Below are 19,901 nucleotides of genomic sequence, written 5' to 3' on the forward strand. Positions count from 1 at the left end.
TATGTAGCCCGCTATATTTTAGAAAATACTGTAATTGCTGATTAGCCAAATTAAGGCACAGTAAATTAATCCCCCTACTCTTTGTTTCATTTAAGCAGAAGTAGGATCTACAATGATACCTTCTTATATCATTGCCCAATTATTGAAGCCGCTGATTGTCACAGTAGCCTGTTTCTGGTAAATCACGAATTCCTTAGAACTCATAAGTCCTCCAGACTGAGTGTAGCATATTGTCATCCTCCATAGGTGACGGATACTTAGAAGCCAGGCTTTACAGCTGCCCCTGCTCTGTGGTTGTGATTCTCCTGCATTAGTCTAGTGTTGAACAGGACCTTTAACTGAACTTTCTGTGCCCGGGGAGCAGAGATCCTTTTCTCTATCTGTATCATGCATAGTGGATTTCATACTTCGGTTGAACAGATGAGTGAGGACGTAAATGAACTTCCTATTCGGAGGTCAGTGTTTTTGTAAATGTGTTTTAGATTGATGTCTTTATAAAAGACAGGTCATATACACTCAAGACATACCTTAGACTCATCAGGTTTAAACTGCCTTCTTAATCTTACTGATAGCTCTCAAGTGAAAACCTTTTATAAGATTCTTCAGTGTGGGCAATGTCTGCAGTAACTGAAATGAATAGTCTTGAAATTCTCATGTTATTTTTCTAATACAACATATAGGAAAGAGGACACCGTGGAGAGGAATCCTATTATTTGGACCACCAGGAACAGGGAAATCCTATTTAGCCAAAGCTGTTGCAACGGAAGCAAACAACTCAACATTTTTCTCAATATCTTCCTCTGACCTTGTTTCTAAGTGGCTAGGGGAAAGTGAAAAGTAAGTGGTGCATTGCAAGTTTTTGCTCTGGTTCCTGGTGTCAGTCACTCTGTCAGCCTGCATTAGTAGGTTCCGTATACCACTGCTACAGACTCAGGGAAGGAGTATAATGTAGGTGTCCATTTCTCTGTCAAGCTCAGTACCTAGTCACTCTGTCAGCCTGCATTAGTAGGTTCCGTATACCACTGCTACAGACTCAGGGAAGGAGTATAATGTAGGTGTCCATTTCTCTGTCAAGCTCAGTACCTAGCTGGGAATTTATTTTGTAGGAGAAAAGCTAGCATATATATGTATGTACTTGTAAATGGGTGTGCGTGCACGTGTGCATATGTCTGTGTGTATATATAATTCAGTGAATTATCTAGTATCTGGTTGTAATTTGTGTTTTACCCCTGCAATGTGATTAGGCCTTTAGTCTTTGTGGTTCTTATAATATTGGTATATCTCCTTGTTGTGGTCCTTTTGTATTCTTTAGAAACCAAAAGCTTTTTTTACTCTTATTTTTAGATTGGTTAAGAACTTATTCCAGCTTGCCAGAGAGAATAAGCCTTCCATTATCTTCATTGATGAGATTGATTCTCTGTGTGGTTCGAGGAGTGAAAATGAAAGTGAAGCTGCACGGAGAATTAAGACCGAATTCCTGGTTCAAATGCAAGGTAGTATTACTGGTTTTTAAGGTAGCTTCTGATTCTTGTTTAACCACTAGCAGAAATGAATTTAAGCAGAATTTCTCTAAAATACTGTTATTGCCCTTCTTATTTTTGTTTTGAGACAGGCTCTCAGTATGTATCTCTGGCTGGCCTTTTAACTCCTGACATAGACCAAACTAGCCTCATAGATACCCATGCTTGGCTCTGCCTCCCAAGCACTGAGAGTAAAGCTATGCACCACCACTCCCTGCATGAATGTATCACTTTTGTAATTACCCTGCAGGATTCACATTTTATTAGTAAAGAGATTATATCTCTAGGATAACAAATTATAGACTCACTGACCTTTATTTATGGCTAGAACCCAATTATGAGTGAGTATATCCCTTGTTCATCTTCTTGGGTCTGGGTTACCTCACTCAGGATACTATTTTCTATTTCCATCCATTTGCATGCAAAATTTGAGAAGTCATTATTTTTTATATATTCCACACTTTCTTCATCCATTCTTCCATTGAAGGACATCTAGGTTGTTTCCAGGAGGGCTGCTGAGAAGCCAAGGACAATGGCACTGGGTTTTGATCCTACTTCATGTCCTGGCTTTGTAGGAGCCTAGCCAGTTTGGATGTTCTCCTTCCTAGACCAGGATGGACGGGGGAGGACTTTGGACTTTCTACAGGGCAGGGAACCCTGACTGCTCTTCAGACTGGAGAGGGAGGGGGAGGGGAGGGGGGAGGAGGAAGGAGTAGGAGGCTGGGAGGAGGCGGAAATTTTTTTTTCTCAATAAAAAATAAATAAATAAATAAAGAGCTACTCATGTACCAGGAGCTTTATGAAAGAATATTTTGAAAAGAATATTAATAGTATTTGCCCATAATCTAGGAAATTTGCTTTTTTGGACAGTATGGTTGGTACTTGAGTGGTGTGGTTCTTGATTAGTTGTAGTGTTTGTAAAGATGAAGATGAAGTACTTCAGTATTACATAAAGCACTGGATTTCTTAATGGAACATAAATATGTCATGGAAAGTAGATTAAAAACATTTGATTGTGTGCATGCTTGTACACAATGGAATTTTTAGATGCGTTTACATAACAATGGCTATAACTTAAGCAAACTAAGTCTCAGGAAGACTATCATATTTTCTCATATATGTAGTTAGTAGATTTTATGAGAAATATAAACTTATATGTATCTATATGCTGTGAAAGTAGAAGAAACTGCCTCAGGAAACAAAGGGAACTAATGGGAAGGGGAGAGATGGAACATTGGGAGAGTATACACCAGAGACTTTTAAAACAGAAAGCATCAAATGATTATTTAAAATGTTACCTATTTTAATGCAGGAGTTGGTGTGGACAATGATGGCATTTTAGTTCTGGGAGCTACAAACATACCCTGGGTTCTGGATTCTGCAATTAGGCGGAGGTATGATGATAGAATAAAGATCTTATTTCTAATCATTGATGTAACACTAAGTGATAATATCACTTTCCTTTATAGGAATTTATTCTAATAACTTTTAAAAAATATTTTACTTTTGAATCCTTTTTATTAGTTAATCCTAGCCCTCTTTCTCCCCTTGTGTTGGGGGATGAGGAATGGCCTTGACTTATTTTTTTGCTGGCTATAACAAAGAAGCACTCTATACACTGGAGTCTTCCGCTTTGGAAAGTACATTGCTTGGTGACTATGCTAAACTTTAGATTAAATTTTGGAGGAACGATGCTTCAAAATTGACGAAAACAGTTCTGTATCTCAGTGAAAATTTTTCATATAAAGTTCTGCAAAATGATTTCCTTTTCTTTTTCCAAACAAAGTATTTTTATTGATTATTTGAGAACTTCACATAATGTACCCCAATCACACTCACTTCCCAGTTCTTATTTTTTTATTTTTATTTTTTGTTTTTTCAAGACAGGGTTTTGCTGTAGTTTTAGAGCCTGTCCTGGAGCTAGCTCTTGTAGACCAGGCTGGCCTTGAACTCACAGAGATCCCCTGCCTCTGCCTCCTAAGTGCTGGAATTAAAGGTGTGTGCCACCACCACCCTGCTCCTTATCCCTATTTATAAGAGTTCTCTTCTATGGAATCTTGTTTAGGCTGTTACTTTTGGGGGTGGGGGTTTTCATAGAAGCCTTCTATGTCTAATTTCCTTAACAGTGAGTCTGCAGTCATCAATATCACTGCAAAAGGTGCTCCCTTGCCCTTTACAGTAAGCGAGAGCAGGAATCAGAAAGCTTGTTGATGTCTGTGGTCCATGTTACCACCTAAGGCCATGTTGATGTCTGTAGTCTGTACTGCCTTCTGAAGCCATGTTGAAGTCCATGGGCTGGCCTGCCACTGGGGACCATATTGGTGTCCATAGGAAAATGATTTGTTACTGTTACTCATTATTCTGTAGATAAGGCTAGCCTCCACTCATAGCAGCCCTCCTACTTGAGTCTTGTAGGTGCTAAGTTCACAGGCATGAGCTACCATGCTTGGCTAGGAAGACAGTGGTCAGTGGAAAACAAACAAGATTTGTCTGTTACTGGGTGAAGTGGCAGTCATCTGCAATCCTAGCACTTAGAAGAAGGCAGGAGAACTAAGAACTTAAGGTTATCTTCAGCTATGTAGCAAGTTTCAGGCCAGCTTAGACTATATAAACCCTGTTAAAAACAACAGCAAAAGATTTTCTGTCATTTTTTAAAGGTGAAATTGAAACCAGCTCTAGAAACAGTATATAGAGTTTTCACAGCTCTGTAGCTCCCTGTAGCATTCCTTAATTGGTGATTAAAAAGAAGAGCACATGCATGTGTGCTACTGTATCACCTTCATGTGTTGATTTAACAGCATACTAAATTAGCATCCGGTACCACCAGAGGACCTGTGGTAGGCAGGTTTAGAAAGTGGCCTGATTCCAAAAACAAGCCTATGTCAAGGTAAGAGAAACTTTTTAAAACATTGCCACAGTGAGTCTGCAAAAAATTGTCCCTCCTTGCTTCTTCTCTGCTTCCAAATGCCTGAATTTTATGAAGACAAGTGTCTTAGTTAGACTTTTTGTTGCTGTAAAGAGACATCGTGACTTCAGCAACTCTTTATTTTTATTTTATACATTTTTATTGATATTTATTGAGCTCTACATTTTTCTCTGCTCTCTTCCCTGCCTCTCCCCTTCCCTTCAATCCTCCCTAAAGGTCCCCATGCTCCCAATTTATTCAGGAGATTTTTGTCTTTTTCTACTTCCCATGTAGATTAGATCTATGTAAGTCTCTCTTAGTGTCCGCATTGTTGTCTAAGTTCTCTGGGATTGTGCTTTGTAGGCAGGCTTTCTTTGCTTTATGTTTAAAAACCACTTATGAATGAGTATATGTGATAATTGTCTTTTTGTGTCTGGGTTACCTCACTCAAAATTATGTTTTCTAGCTCCATCCATTTTCCTGCAAAATTTAAGATGTCGTTTTTTTTTTTCTGCTATGTAGTATTCCATTGTGTTAATGTACCACATTTTCCTTGTCCATTCTTTGGTCGAGGGGCATTTATGTTGTTTCCAGGTTCTGGCTATGACAAACAATGCTTCTATGAACATAGTTGAGCATATGTCCTTGTGGCATGATTGAGCATCCTTTGAATATATACCTAAAAGTGGTATTACTGGGTCTTGAGGAAGGTTGTTTCCTAATTTTCTGAGAAATCGCCACACTGACATCTAAAGGGGTTGTACCGGCTTGCATTCCCACCAGCAATGCAGAAGTGTTCCCTTTTCCCCCACAACCTCTCCAGCATAAGTTGTCATCAGTGTTTTTGATCTTGGCCATTCTTACAGGTGGAATCTCAGAGTTGTTTTGATTTGCATTTCTCTGATGACTAAGGATTTGAACATTTGCTTAAGTGTCTTTCAGCCATTTTAGATTCCTCTGTTGAAAGTTCTCTGATTAGGTCTGTACTCCATTTTTTTTATTGGATTATGTGATCTTTTGGTGTCTAATTTCTTGAGTTCTTCATAAATTTTGGAGATCAGACCTCTGTCTGTGGGGTTAGTGAAGATCTTTTCCCATTCTGTAGGCTGTCTTTTTGTCTTGTTGACTGTGTCCTTTGCTTTACAGAAGCTTTTCTGTTTCAGGAGGTTCCATTTATTAATTATTTCTCTCAGTGTCTGTGCTGCTGGGGTTATATTTAGGAAGTGGTTCCCTGTGCCAATGTGTTCTAATGTACTTCCCACTTTTTCTTCAATGAGGTTCTGTGTGGCTGGCTTTATGTTGAGGTCTTTGATTCATTTGGACTTGAGTTTTGTGCATGGTGATAGATATGGGTCTATTTTCATTCTTCTACATGTTGATATCCAGTTATGACAGTACCACTTGTTAAATATGCTTTCTTTTTTCCATTTGATATTTTTTGCTACTTTATCAAAGATCAGGTGTTCGAAGATGTCTGGATTGATATCCGGGTCTTCTATTTGGTTCCACTGGTCCTCCTGTCTGTTCTTATGCCATACAGCAACTCTTTAAGGGAAATATTTATTGAGGGAGCTCGCTTACAGTTCAGAGGTTCAGTCCATTGTTATCATGGAGGGACATGGCAGTATGCAGACAGACATGGTGCTAGAGAAATAGCTGAGAGTCCTACATCTTGTAGGCCGCATAAAGTGTGGTCTGTGACACTGGGCAGTATCTTGAGTATATGTGAAACTTCAAAGCCTGCCTCCACAGTGACACACTTCCTCCAACAAGGCCATACCTAATAATGCCACTCCCTCAAGCCACCACAAGTAAAATTATTGACAAACTTCTTATAATGTATAGTACAGGATTATTCAGAATGAACTCATAGTGAAAAGAACATTTTGTGTAATGTTTATGTAATTACATTTATGTAATGTTTAGCCTTAAGATTTTAAGTAGTTTCGTTATTTTGAATTTAGAGAATTATGGTAATCCTTGTTTTATATTATGAATCACTACTCTGTTCATCACAAGTTCAGAGTACAGATCTGTAAGACCTGCCTTTATGCCATAAATTCCATATGCAAGCATTATGGTAATCCTTATTTTATACTATGAATGATTAGTCTGTTTATCACAAGTTCAGAGTACAGATCTGCCTTTATGCCATAAATCCCAGGTGCAAACTGAGCCAGAAATGATCCAAAAGTTGCATGTGAAAGATTAAACCAGTCAAAACATGTTTCCTGATTATTTTGCTTCTAATTTTAGTTTTTGGTATATCATAGTCTCCCCTGACATGTATATACATATGTGTATATATGTACTTGCACTTCAAATACATGGGTATTTCATCCAAGCACTAGGCTAAGCTCTTGGAGTCCAGTTGAAGAGAAGGAGGAGGGATTATATGAGCAAAGAGAGATCAAAATCGTGATGGGGAAACCCACCACAGAGACAGCTGACCTGAGCTTGTGGGAGCTCACAGACTAGACCTAGGCCCTCTGCATCTGAGTGACAGTTTGGTAGGTTGGTCTTTTGTGAGGCCCCGCAGTGGGACTAGGACCTGTCCCTGAGGCATGAGCTGGCTCTTTGGAACCTATTCCCTATAGTGGTATGCCTTGGCCAGCCTTGATACAAGGGAGAGGAACTTGGTCCTGCCTCAACTTGATCTACCAGGCCTTGTGGACTCCCATGGGAGGCCTTACTCCTTCTGAATGGAGACAAAGGAGGAATGGATGGGAGAGTACAAGGGAGGTGGGGGGAGGGGATGGGACAGTGAAGAGAGAGGAGAAACTGTCTGGTATGTAAAAATAAATAATTAATTTTGGAAAGCTTATGGGTGTTTAACTCTGGTGTGGTTTACCCTAACTTGGTACAATTGAGAATATCTAACTAAATGCCTGTGGTTTTTCTAAAAATGCAAATTTTACATTGAAATTAAGCATATATATTTAATGTCACTTGTATAATTTCTTTTAAGATTTGAGAAACGTATTTATATTCCTTTGCCTGAAGCACATGCCCGTGCAGCCATGTTTAAATTGCACTTGGGCAGCACTCAGAACAGCCTCACAGAAGCAGACTTCCAAGAACTTGGAAGGAAGACGGATGGCTATTCAGGAGCAGACATAAGTATCATTGTTCGGGATGCTCTTATGCAGCCTGTTAGAAAAGTTCAGTCAGCCACTCACTTCAAAAAGGTGAGCGACTTCGGTCTACCCTGTCATGTGCTTTGAAAGTAAAGCTCCCAAAGGAGTTGGAATGGCTTCAGTGTTGTATGATAATGTAATAAGTAGGTGTATGTAATACATATATTTCTGATGCATTGAAAATAATTCCTCGCTCTGCGTGGCAGCGTATACACCTCTAATCCCAGCGCTTGGGAGGCAGACAGAGAACTTGTGAGTTCAAGGCCAGCCTGGTCTACAAAGTAAGTTCCAGGACAACCAGGGCTATACACAGAAACCTTGTTTCAAAAGACCAGAGGGGGTGGGGATTTCTCTAGTGGTCCTAAAGTACTGTGTTTTTGTATAGAGCGATTTGAGGCATTTCTAGGTCTTTCAGATGGTTTAGAATCTGCTTTTGTGGTAGCCAGAGCAATCTGGAGAAGAATCTGGTATGTTTGCACCATACCAGATTGTAAACAGAGAAAAACAAACAAAAACTCCTGATCTCATGCAGCTGGGAAGGAAAGATAGGCATAAATACAAATAAACTACGTGTGAGTGTGTTCACAGCAAGCTGAAAAGATGTACTTTACACCTACACCAATCCTGAAATAAAGTTAATAATCATCATGAAATAAATTTGATACAAATGTTTTGCCATTTGAATATTTGTATGCAACTTTGCTGCAAAGGTACTTTTTCTAGAAATTGCTAAAACCTTGTTTTAACTGTGTTATGTTTCATGAAATGACACAGAGATTACTAAGTACTTTATTTTGGTCCTAGTTGACTTTCTGTTGATGTGGTAAACTGTAACTAAAAGCAGTCTGGGGTTGGGAAGGGTGTATTCCTTATGGTTCTGAGTGTAGTCCATGGTGAGAAGTCAGAGCAGGAACCTGAAGAGAGAAATTGATACAGAGGTCATGGAAGAGTGTTGCTTCCTGGCACTCCTTTCTTACATATACCAGGACCATCTGCCCAGAGGTGATACAATCCACTAGGTTCTCCCACACAAATCATTAATCAAGAAAATGGTTGATAGACTTCCTATAAGCCTGTCTGATAAAAGGTTTTTCTCAATTCTTCACAAATGATTCTACCTTGGGTCAAGTTGACAAAAAAAACTACCCAGTGTAGCTCTTACATGTTGTCTTACTTTGTATTACTGTGAACAGACACCATGTCCAAGACCAAAGCAGTTTATAGCAGAGGGCTTGCTCACAGTTTCAGAGGGTGAGTCCATGACCATCATGGCTGCAGGCAAGCCACGTGGCGCTGGGGCAGTAGCTGAGATATTAACATTTCAACTGCAAATTGTAAGCAGAGAGAGACAAACTGGGCTTGTCATGTGCTTTTGAAATCTCAAAGCCCACCCCCAGTGACACACCTCCTCAGCAAGGCCGATCCCCTAACCCTTTCTAAACTGTCTACCATCTGGGAACCACGTACTAAAATGCACAACACTGTGTGGGACAGTCCATTGAAACCACCACACATGAAGTCTTTTTTTTGTTTTAAGTTTTTGTTAAAAGACATAGATACTGAGTAGTTTTAAGGTTAAATAGTCCTGCAAAATGTCACAAGTTTTTCATCCATGGAAAAGAACAATTTAGGGAAATTTTGTAATATGTTTGTTTTGATCTGTAAGGTGACTACTATATAATATGCATTAGATGAAAAGAAGAAAGGGTAGCCAAAAGTAACCGTTTCTCTTTCAGAACTTCTTTTTAATCCCAATAATTGCATAAATTAATGTATAAAATATCAAGCTATAGAAATGCATCAAGAAAAATTGTAAGTCAACCAAAATCTAAAACATTTTAAATCAACTTAATGATAACATCTTTTCCTTATATAGTCTATTTTTCCTGGAGAAAACATTTTAATACAACATAAAAATTAATGTATTTTTAGGTTTTCTGATAATGACCAAACTCTTAATTCTTATTCCATTTATTCAGATAAATTCAAGTTACTGTGATTACAGGTCCGTGGACCCTCAAGAGCTGACCCTAACTGCATTGTAAATGACCTGCTGACCCCCTGCTCTCCAGGAGACGCCGGGGCTGTGGAGATGACGTGGATGGATGTCCCTGGAGATAAACTCTTAGAGCCAGTTGTTTCCATGGTAGGACATTTTAAATCTTTATACACTAATTTGTCAAAGAATAGTTTATTTCTGTAACACCAGCTAAAGATTTTTATCAGGTTCATGTATGTAATACTTGAGGAATTATTAATTGTGCTTAGATATAAAAGTAATAAAGTTGTGAGACTTGTGTTAATTGAAAAGGTATATTTTGAAAGCAAAATTATATGAGTATATAAGTCCACAAAATTCTCATATATATTGAGTAAAATACTATTAGAACTTAAATAAAATTTGAGTTTTGCCCCTGAATCTTACATGTTTAAAAATACCCAAAAATATCAACTCTTGATTGATACTATTCATAAATAGTATTGTGGGTTTTTTTTTTTACTTCTTAAAGCTGCATAGACAGTTTAAATAATGCAGCCCTTAAATTTTTCTGCAGAAATCATTGAACCTTTTTTTCAAATACTATACAAGACTTTTAAAAGATTTTTGGTTTTATGTATGTTTATACTGTAGGAATAAAAGTAACTCACCAAATTTCTTTTTTAAGATATATCTTTAGATTACTGGGGCGCTGGAAAAGTGTTTGGTTGCTGATGAACACTCTGTTTTAAGCTTCTGCTTAAGCTGCCCGTTCAGAGTGTTGGTGGTAGGTTTCCCAGGAGCATCTAGAGAGGAAGCTCTGCATGGCTCCCTAGACAGACAGCAGGCGTAGGTGTGTGTGTATGCCTCTGTTTCATTGCTGCTCATCTGATTATTCAGAAATCTCTTTTGTTGCAGTCCTTGATACATTAGATTATTTTTAAGTTTTTGTGTTATATCCTGCGTTGAAGAATTCACAATAACTTAGAGTGCTTCCTTATTTCATTTGTCATACAATTTTACAGGAACTATTTATTTTTAATGACTTTCTGATATTAGCATATTTTCAGTTTCACTATTAGTTTTAAATTAAAAAATTCTCATTACTCTAAAGCATTGCTTCATTTAAGTAAAACCAAGTGACTTACATAATACATAAATGTGTTTTTTGTAGTAAAAAGGAGTATGGTTAAGTAAGTACAATTCAAAAGGAATATAGTGATGTTACTACAAATGCAGATTTCAGTTTTCATTGGAAGGATTAAAATAATGTAGAGGATTTTCTGTTATTGAAAAGCTAATAGACTTTCAGAATGTGCTGCTTCAGTTACAAATTTCCACAGAGATCATAATAAATTATTAAATTTTTGTACAATTACCATTTTCCTTCTGAGTTGCACTTGATGGGAAACAACCTCTTGTTGAAGGACTGAGGTTATAGCGGGCTGTGAAGGTGTTGGTCCCCAGGCTGCTAGGACTGTGCTTACAGTAGGTAATGAGCGTCAGGAAGGCCACAGGAAGAGTAAGGAAGGGATTTGTTTGCTCTTAGGAATTTGACGCTGCAGACTTTCCTATTCAACTGTAAATTAATAATTAATACTAACAACACAGTCCATTATTAATGCTCTTCTTTTCTCTTAACAGTGGGACATGCTGCGGTCTCTGTCCAGCACGAAACCTACCGTCAATGAGCATGACTTGTTGAAATTAAAAAAGTTTACAGAGGATTTCGGTCAGGAAGGCTAGTGCAAGGCAGCAACAACATGTTTACTCTACACTTCCTCTTTTCTAGGTATTTTGCCTTTCTTGGATAACATTCAGATTATTTCCAGTAAAACTTTCACACAGGAAATCATACATCTCCCTTCAGTGTTTTTTTAGGCTTGTGTTTTACTTTTTCCTACACTACCTGTTAAATTCTCCAGCTAACAAAAACTGTAAGGAAGCGAGCAATGGCATGAAAAACAGCAGAGAACTAAACAGTGAGGAGAGCCTCGAACTTGGCTTGGTGGGCGGCATTTAGGATTTTTAAGAGCGCTCTTTCAAAGAGCAGTGTCTTTCCTTCCTTCCTTCGTTTCTTCCTTTTTTTTCCTTAAGGAAATTGAAATAGGGCTAATGCTAATGATAATTATCTTGAAAAAATCTTTAAGCATTCTTATCAATGTAAAGTTATTGCTTTATTAAAAATTAAAAACGGTAGAATCTTTTCTCTCAGGGATGGGCGGTAAAGCACAGAGCACTATGATGAATTTGGGGGTTTGTGCCACAGCCAGTGCTCCTGTTGACCTTGTGATGGGTTGAGTCTTCCTGTGTAGATAAAGTGATTCCTCTCCAGGCCACAGGCTTTTCTCTCCATGACACCTTTCACTGTGCACTGAGAGACTTTCTAAGCTAGTTATCACCTTCACCTTGAAGCAGAAAGTTCTCTACTTCAATGTCTTTTTGTAGCTAAGATTGACCAAAAGAGGTGGCAAAGAAGTATACTTTTTTTTTTGGAATTGTTATGAAATATTGTAATGGGAACCTTTAATAATAAGAAAATGGCTTCCCTTTGGATTTTAGGATGTTTCCTGTGTATAACGTGTGTGTGTGTATATATATATATATGTAATTTTTTAATATAGGAAAGCAAGAATCTCGTCTTTTACTTTTAAGTTCAGGGAGCAGTTTGTCCTAGCTACACAAACATTATCAGTGTGGTATTTCATGAAACTTTAGCGATAAACTGATGTCTCATTAAACATAGCATCATGTTATTTTAATGTCTTCAAATAAATGATCTGAGTGTATGTGTCACACACTTGTGTACCAACTCTGAGTTGTGCCTTGGACATTTGCATTGACTACATGCAAAAAACTACTAGGATATCTAGAATTGCTATGCAGTTCTACCTTGCGAGTGCTACACAGTAATTGCATTTTAAAGAATATTTGCACATTTTACATGCTATACTATATGATTGCCTTTAGGTTTCCTGTACAGATTTCTTTTTGTTGATATTTGATGAAAATCCTAGGCCTGAGATATACTGTTCTTATGTGAAGTAAATTGCTATAACCTACTTTTGGCTATCTTGTATATTCTTTATTTTGGGGGCCTTCTACATAGGAGACAATGTCTAAATTGGTTAAAAGAATAAATTTATTAAAATAAACACATAGATATCTTTTCGGATAAAAATTTATAATTACTAATAAGTATATGGAAGACTCAAGAGTGGACATGCATACTTACAATCTCATGAGTTCAAAGCCAGCCTGGGCTGCACAGCAAGACCTTGTCTTTAAAAGAAAATTAAAATATGCTCTTCAACAACTACTGTATGAGAGCTGCAATATATTTTGGCAGAAAACACAGAATTCTTTCCAAATGAATTGGTTTGTGTTGTATCTTAGTAGTCTGTTGCTATGAAGAGACACTCTGACTACGGCAACTCTTATAAAGGAAAACATTTGGGACTTGCTTGCAGTTTGAAAAGTTTAGGCCATTGTCATGGTGGGGAGCATGGCTGCATGTTGGTCGATGTGATAGAGAAGTAGCTGAAAGGTCTACATCAGAATCTACGCAGCAGGAAAAGAGAAAGCCACTGGGCATAGTTTAGGGTTTTGAGAACATGAAAGCCCACTCTCAGTGATACACTTCTGCCAGCAAAGCCACACCAACTAATCCTTCTCAAGTAGTGTTACACCCTGATGACTAAGCATTCAAACGTGAGCATTTAGGGGCCATTCTTATTCAAATCACCACATGTAGTTTGTGGGAAAATAATCTATAAATTGTCATGGTCAGTCTCTGAGTAAAAATTAATATAAATTTATTTAAACACTCGAAAGTAAGAAATTTTTTGTGGATCCAAAGTTCAAATTTAAATTCTCTACAAATTCGAATATATCACAAGGTGTTATATACAGTAGTGTTGCTAAGCAGACACTTTAACTGCACTTTACTCTGTATAGGCATCTCACTATGCAGCTCTGGCTGACTTGAAACTCACTCTGTAGACCATGTTGGCCTCGAACTCAGACATCCACCTTCTTCTACTTCCCATGTGCTAAAAGGCATGCACCACTATGCTCAGCCCCTGGCACTGAATTTTTGTATATTCCTTAAGACCTCTGTGTTGCTGTGACTTGGGGTTATTGTTCTATTCCCTAAATCTATTTTTTGGAGTAGATTTATTTGTGAATCTAATTATCTTTACACTTCTGGAATGGTTGGATTTGCTTCATAAACCATTGTCTTGTTTCTGTGTCTGTTCCAATGTGTGGGGCACATATGGGCGTCAGGATGCCTTTGTGGAGCCACTTCTCTCCCTCCACTTACTTTACGTTCAAATTGCCGGGCTTGCCTGGCAAATGCTTCTGTGCACTGAGCTATCTTGCCAGCCCTTCATGTGTTCTTTGTCTAGGAAAGCAAAAGACCTTGTGTGTACCTGCTCTGCTCCAGGTTCTTCACCATTATCTATTTTTAGGTAGACATCATCTGAGCAAATGTGACCCTGTGGCTGCTCATCTTTATGAGCTGCACACCACATGATCAGCAGTGTTTTGCCCAAGTCAGAAGTCAGAGACACTGTGTAATATGCCAACAGAGAATTGACTTCTGAGTTCATTCTCTGCTGGCAGGATGCCAAGATGAATGCAGCTCACACTGAAAAGCACCCTTTGCCACACTGCACCAGGGGCCAAGCATGGGCATAAGTTTCTTTTGGTTGAGCTAAGGCTTGGAAAAAGTAGGACTCTTTATTTTGAGATGAGATCTCATTTCATTGCCCAATCTCAAGTGATCCTCCCATTTCACCTTTTAGGTACCAGAATGATGTGGGATAGCCTTCTGTAAATGTATTGCTTTTATTGGATAGTGAATAAAGTGTTTCGGCCAATGGGTTAGCAGAGTAAAGCTAAGCAGGAAATTAGAACAGAGATATAGAAAGAGAGTAGGTGGAGTCAAGGAGACACCATGTAGCTGCTGAAGGAGAAAGAAGCCAGAACAGAACCTTACCCGGTAAGCCACAGCCTTGGGACAATACACAGAATAATATAAATGGGTTAATTTAAGATGTAAGATTTAGGCCAAACAGTGTTGTAATTAATACAGTTTCTTGTAGTAATATGAGCAGCGGGGCTGTGTCCCCAACACCCCGGCCGCCTGCACGGCTAGCTTTACCCAAAATAATTACCCGGACACTGTATTCTTTTAAAGACTGCTTGGCCCTTTGCTCTAGCCCTTACTGGCTAATTCTGATATCCTGATCAACCCATTTCTAATAAACTGTAGCACCGGTCTTACCGGGAAGATTCTAGCCTAAGTCCATCCTGGGTCAGAGCTTCATGCGTGTATCTTCCCTGGAGCGGGGAGCATGGCGTCTCTCTGAGGTGTCTGCTCCCGAGAGGAGAGCTGTAGAGTCTGAGCTCACTTCCTCTTCCTCCCAGCATTCTGTTCTGTTTACTCCTCCCACCTATCTTCTAACCAATGAGGACCAAGCAGTTTCTTTTTATTTAACCAATGACCTTCCTCCATCAGTTTCTGTGTGATTATTCAGGTCTGGGAAGCCAGGAAATGAAAGAACAGTCTCTGCTTACAAAATGGTACCCATACATTTGGGGTTAAGCCACGTGGCCAGCCACACACTTCAGGTCCAGGTGCTTGTATGCCCACTCTGGGTTATGAGGAAAGTAGCTAAGAGCACACCTGGTGCTTAGCATCCTCACACGGGCAGTGCTGCACAGTACTTCCCAGAGTTGTGGTGAGCACAGCTCCCACTAGCAGTCCAGAACTGGCAGTAAACGTACCTCACCATATTGAAAGACCAGGAGAGGTGGAGTCAGCCTCCAGGGTTTACCACAACCACACTGCTTACAAGTTTAAAATGCTTCTTGTCAGAAAAGAGTTTCAGGTGCACAGTAAGACAGATTAAGACATAAAAGACCTCTAAACAAGACACAGTGTGTTTTAAAATGTACATAGACTTGGGAGAGAGGAAAGAGCATGGATAGTTATAAAAAGAAGCCTTTAAAGAGACAGTAAAAGTAATATAAAAGTAGAGTCATAGATTAAAGAAGTAAAGAAAAATAAGCCACATAAAGCTGGAAAATACAGTCTGGATTATGTATATTCTGTTTTTGAATTATTTGACAACAGTGAAACATTTGTTTCTGGAAACTGCTAAGTTAGATCAACATAAAGTTATCTGACTTCAGAATTTGGGTCTAAGGATATGTTGTTTTGGAAAAGAGGTTCCACTTTTGTTTCCACAGATGAGAATCTGTGGATTCCTTCCAGGTTAATGTGGTTTGATGAAACAAGAACCCCCAAAAGTTCTCCATGAACCCTAAAAAAGCAAGGAGCAGTTTGGAAAATACGACACCCAAATTCCCAAAATGATTGTTAATAAATGTTTGTGTTTTCATTCAAAAGGGTTGGATATAAATTGTTAATGGTCACAGTCAATCTCTTTTTTTAAAAAAAAATAAGGGAGATAAGATATAGAAATGAATACTTTGCATTGGTGTGAATCTTGATCTATTGATACAAATTTAAGGTCAGTTTTGTTACATGTATTTCTGTTATTGTTTAAAGTACTATGGTTAGACAGCTCATTTAAAAATGTAATGGGGAGGGATATGGGAGGTGGTGGCGGGAAAAAGAAATCTTTAATAAATAAAAGAAAATTTTAAAAAATGTAATGTATAATTAAGAATTGCAGATTAATAGGTAGTCATTTATAATAGTCAAACTTGTAGTCATGTTAGTTACACTTTTTAGCTATAGAGAGATATTTTAGTTAATCTTTTACATTTCAAAGACTTATGGAATATGGCATTTAAAATGTTTTAAGAACTTAAAAGTGAGACATTTCTGCTTCTGACAGCACCAATTAGTTCAGAGGTTTATGGGCATTGAAGAAATTTGTTATGGAATTTGCCTTCAGTGTGACAAGGCTAGCCATTTGGGCACTCTTGCCTGGTATGTTGTATGAAATGGACATGCAGGACCTACAGAAAAAAAAAAAATGACTACCGAGCATTGCAAAAGACAGGATGGTCCTTCAGGGTTCTTGCTTCACAGAAGAAACTGCCATACATTCTGTAGGATTCCGAAGAAAATGACTGACATTCCAAAAGACAGGATGGTCCTTCAGAGTTCTTGCTTCACAGAAGAAACTGCCATACATTCTGTAGGATACAGAAGAAAATGACTGACAAACTGCCAAGATAGGCAAAACAGCCTTCAAATTTCTTGCTTCATGAAAAAGTATGCCGGATACTATGGGTTTGTAGGCTGAAGATGGATGCCCCAATGTTACAGAAGAACTTTGGTCCAGGCAGCAAAAGTTCTCTGCCAATTCTAAATTTTTGGAAGTTGTTTACAATGCACTTCCTGTTTACTTAGGTAGTATTATATCCTTCTGGGGTCTTTGAAGAGTTGAAGACAGTAGTTACAATTTTCCTTAGTTATGATAAAAGATAAATTCGATGTGAAACTTTAGTCTCAAAAAGAAAAACGTAGATGATAGTATGTTTCCTTATTTTTTGCCCGATACAAGTAGACTATTGTAACTATAATTATTACTTGATACCTATTATATGTGTTTTTACTATGTTAAAGTTAAAACTTGCTTTTTATTTAGACAGAAAGGGGGAGATGATGTGGGATGTCCTGGAAACGTGTTGCTTTTAGGGATAATAAATAAAGCTGTTTCGGCCAAGGCCTTAGCAGAGTAAAGCCAGGTGGAAAATTGGAACGGAGATAATGAAAGAGAGTAGGTGGAGTAAAGGAGATGCCATCTAGCTGTCGAAGGAGAAAGATGCCAGAACCAGTAACTGCAGCCTTGTGACAATACACAAATGAATAGAAATGGGTTAATTTCAGATATATGAGTTAATAAGAAGCCTGAGCTGATAGGTTAAACAGTGTTATAATTAATATAGTTTCTGTGTGATTATTCATGTCTGGGCACCTGGGAAACAGGTTCTTCTTAGTCTCTGCTTACACTAGAACTGTAGGCACATTGTATCAAGTGCAGCTTATAATGCATGTTGTTCATTGCAGGAGATTTTATTTGTTTTATAAATACTAAATACCAGGTAAAAATATGTGAATTTCAAAAGTAGATAAATAGGGGCTGGAGAGATGGCTCAGTGGTTAAGAGCATTGCCTGCTCTTCCAAAGGTCCTGAGTTCAATTCCCAGCAACCACATGGTGGCTCACAACCATCTGTAATGAGGTCTGGTGCCCTCTTCTAGCCTGCAGACATACACACAGACAGAATATTGTATACATAATAAATAAATAAATATTAAAAAAACAAAAGTAGACAAATAGAATGTTTATTTTGAAATGTATATAAAGTATAAAATGTAGAACATACCACCTGTCTGATAACTCTAGCATACAGCAGACCTAGCTTAAATATAAGCATTTACACACTTGTTCAGTGGAGGAAGAAGCTAACAGTACTTAAGTTTAGTCATAGAAATATCAGGGAGACATATTGAGAGCTGAGAATAGGAATTAGTCTCAAACTCTGAGATATAACTGAAAGTTTTTGTTGTTGTTGTTTTAAGACAGAAAAGCAGAATCACAAAGTTATCAGACAAATGTCCCTTACACAAGTTCTGTCCATCCAAACTGCCTTCCTAGGCTGAGGCAGGTTCTGACCTCCACTTTGAGATCCCAATGGGGAGATCCTGTTTAACTTCATCCATATCCATGATTAGCAGGTACTACCATTCCAGTCCTTCATTTTGAACATCTTAGACAAGTCATTGAAAATAGGATTGCATGTTGGTGGTGGCACACACCTTTAATCCCAGCATTCAGGAAGCAGAAGCAAGTGGATCTCTGAGTTATGCAAGCTGGTCTACAAAGAGTTCCAGAAGTCATGGTCCTAACAACAGGATGTAAACGAGGTGGGAGCCATTTTATTGAAAGTGAATAAATTGTAGGACCAAAGCATAGAGTTGAACCTAAAGACTCAGTTCAAGAGCTTATATGACCAAGTAGTCTGAAGGCTAAGCACGGAAAAGGCTAAGGAAACAGCATGCTGGGTAGAAAGAAGAATGGAGGGCTAGAGAGATGGCTCAGAGGTTAAGAGCACTGACTGCTCTTCCAGAGGTGCTGAGTTCAATTCCCAGAAACCACATGGTGGCTCACAACCATCTGTAATGAGATTGTGTGCCCTTTTCTGGCCTGCAGTTATACATGGAGGCTGAATACTGTGTATATAATAAATAAATAAATCTTTAAAAAAAAGAATGGAGATCCTAATGCATTCATGGTCTACATAATGGCATTGTGATATTTCATAAACAGCATGCCAGATATCTTCAGACATCCATCTTAGAAGTGGTGGTACACACCGGAAACCCACAAACTTAGGCAGAGGCAGGAAGATGGTGTTCTAGACCAGCCTGGGTTAGAAGAAAAATATGTGAAAATATATCACAGAGAGTAAGAAGGAGGGGGAGGGCGAGAAAGAAAAGGAAACACCACACACAAATGTGAAAACTTCATCACCAACTGGGCACCAAGTGTTCAAATACTTTAGCCTATGAGGCACTAATTTATTTAAACCACTTATCATCAAATATGCTTAATTTACCATCAGATATGCTTAATTTAATTACCATCAAAATATACTTAATTTTTTGTTAATTTCTGCAAAGCCAGCTTCCTCCTACCTCAAGGCCTTTGCGCACATGGTCTTACACAGTTCCTTCTGCTGCCACCTTTTCTATCTCCTATGTTAGTCTGACTTCTACAGAGAAATAGAACCTGTGCATTGTTAATATGAGTGTGGGTACCAACAAGCTCAAACTTATAAAGCAAACCAACAGACTAGAAACCTGTGAGAGTTGAGTCTGAAATCTTAAAGGCAAACACTAAAAAGTAAAGTGGAATGTTTATGTTGTAGTCTTAAGAAAAATTCAAATTCCTTCTTTGGTTAGGTAAAAGGATATCTCAGTCTTCGCTCCTAAGGCCATCAGTTTATTGAGGACTAACTACACACTACAGAGAGTAATCTATTTTATTTGAATGAGTCTATTGATTTTATACTAAAGATAGATTTTAAAAATCTCTCTTTTATGGGAATGTCTAGATTGTTTTTGATCCAACTGGGCTTCATAGATTAAACAAATACACACGTAAAAGTGGCCATCACACCTCTTCACATTTCCCCGCCTGTATGCCTGTGGGAGCCCACAGAGGTAGTTCTGTTCCACCTTGACTAAATAAAGGTCAGAGAGCTCAGACCTATTTCTGCTCCTTCAAGGTTGTATGACTGGAACTTTGACCTAAAGGTGTGGCTACTAACAGGATGTTTTGACCTAGGGTGTGGTTACTTAATGTTTGGGGA

At 38.3% G+C, this 19,901-nt stretch overlaps 1 protein-coding gene across 1 annotated transcript in view; it reads left to right on the plus strand.

The window, feature by feature from the left end:
* Vps4b (vacuolar protein sorting 4 homolog B) overlaps positions 1-12,602 on the plus strand; it is a 34,892-nt gene extending 22,290 nt beyond the window's left edge. Inside the window, exons 6-11 of the mRNA XM_075987623.1 lie at positions 681-837; positions 1,345-1,493; positions 2,833-2,914; positions 7,394-7,613; positions 9,568-9,708; positions 11,185-12,602. Of these exons, the coding sequence (XP_075843738.1) occupies positions 681-837; positions 1,345-1,493; positions 2,833-2,914; positions 7,394-7,613; positions 9,568-9,708; positions 11,185-11,286 (851 nt within the window). The 3' untranslated portion in view covers positions 11,287-12,602. The remainder of the gene's footprint in view (positions 1-680; positions 838-1,344; positions 1,494-2,832; positions 2,915-7,393; positions 7,614-9,567; positions 9,709-11,184) is intronic.
* Positions 12,603-19,901: the final 7,299 nt, after the last annotated feature.

Source organism: Microtus pennsylvanicus, chromosome 10 (assembly GCF_037038515.1).
Source record: "Microtus pennsylvanicus isolate mMicPen1 chromosome 10, mMicPen1.hap1, whole genome shotgun sequence".
NCBI lineage: Eukaryota > Metazoa > Chordata > Mammalia > Rodentia > Cricetidae > Microtus > Microtus pennsylvanicus.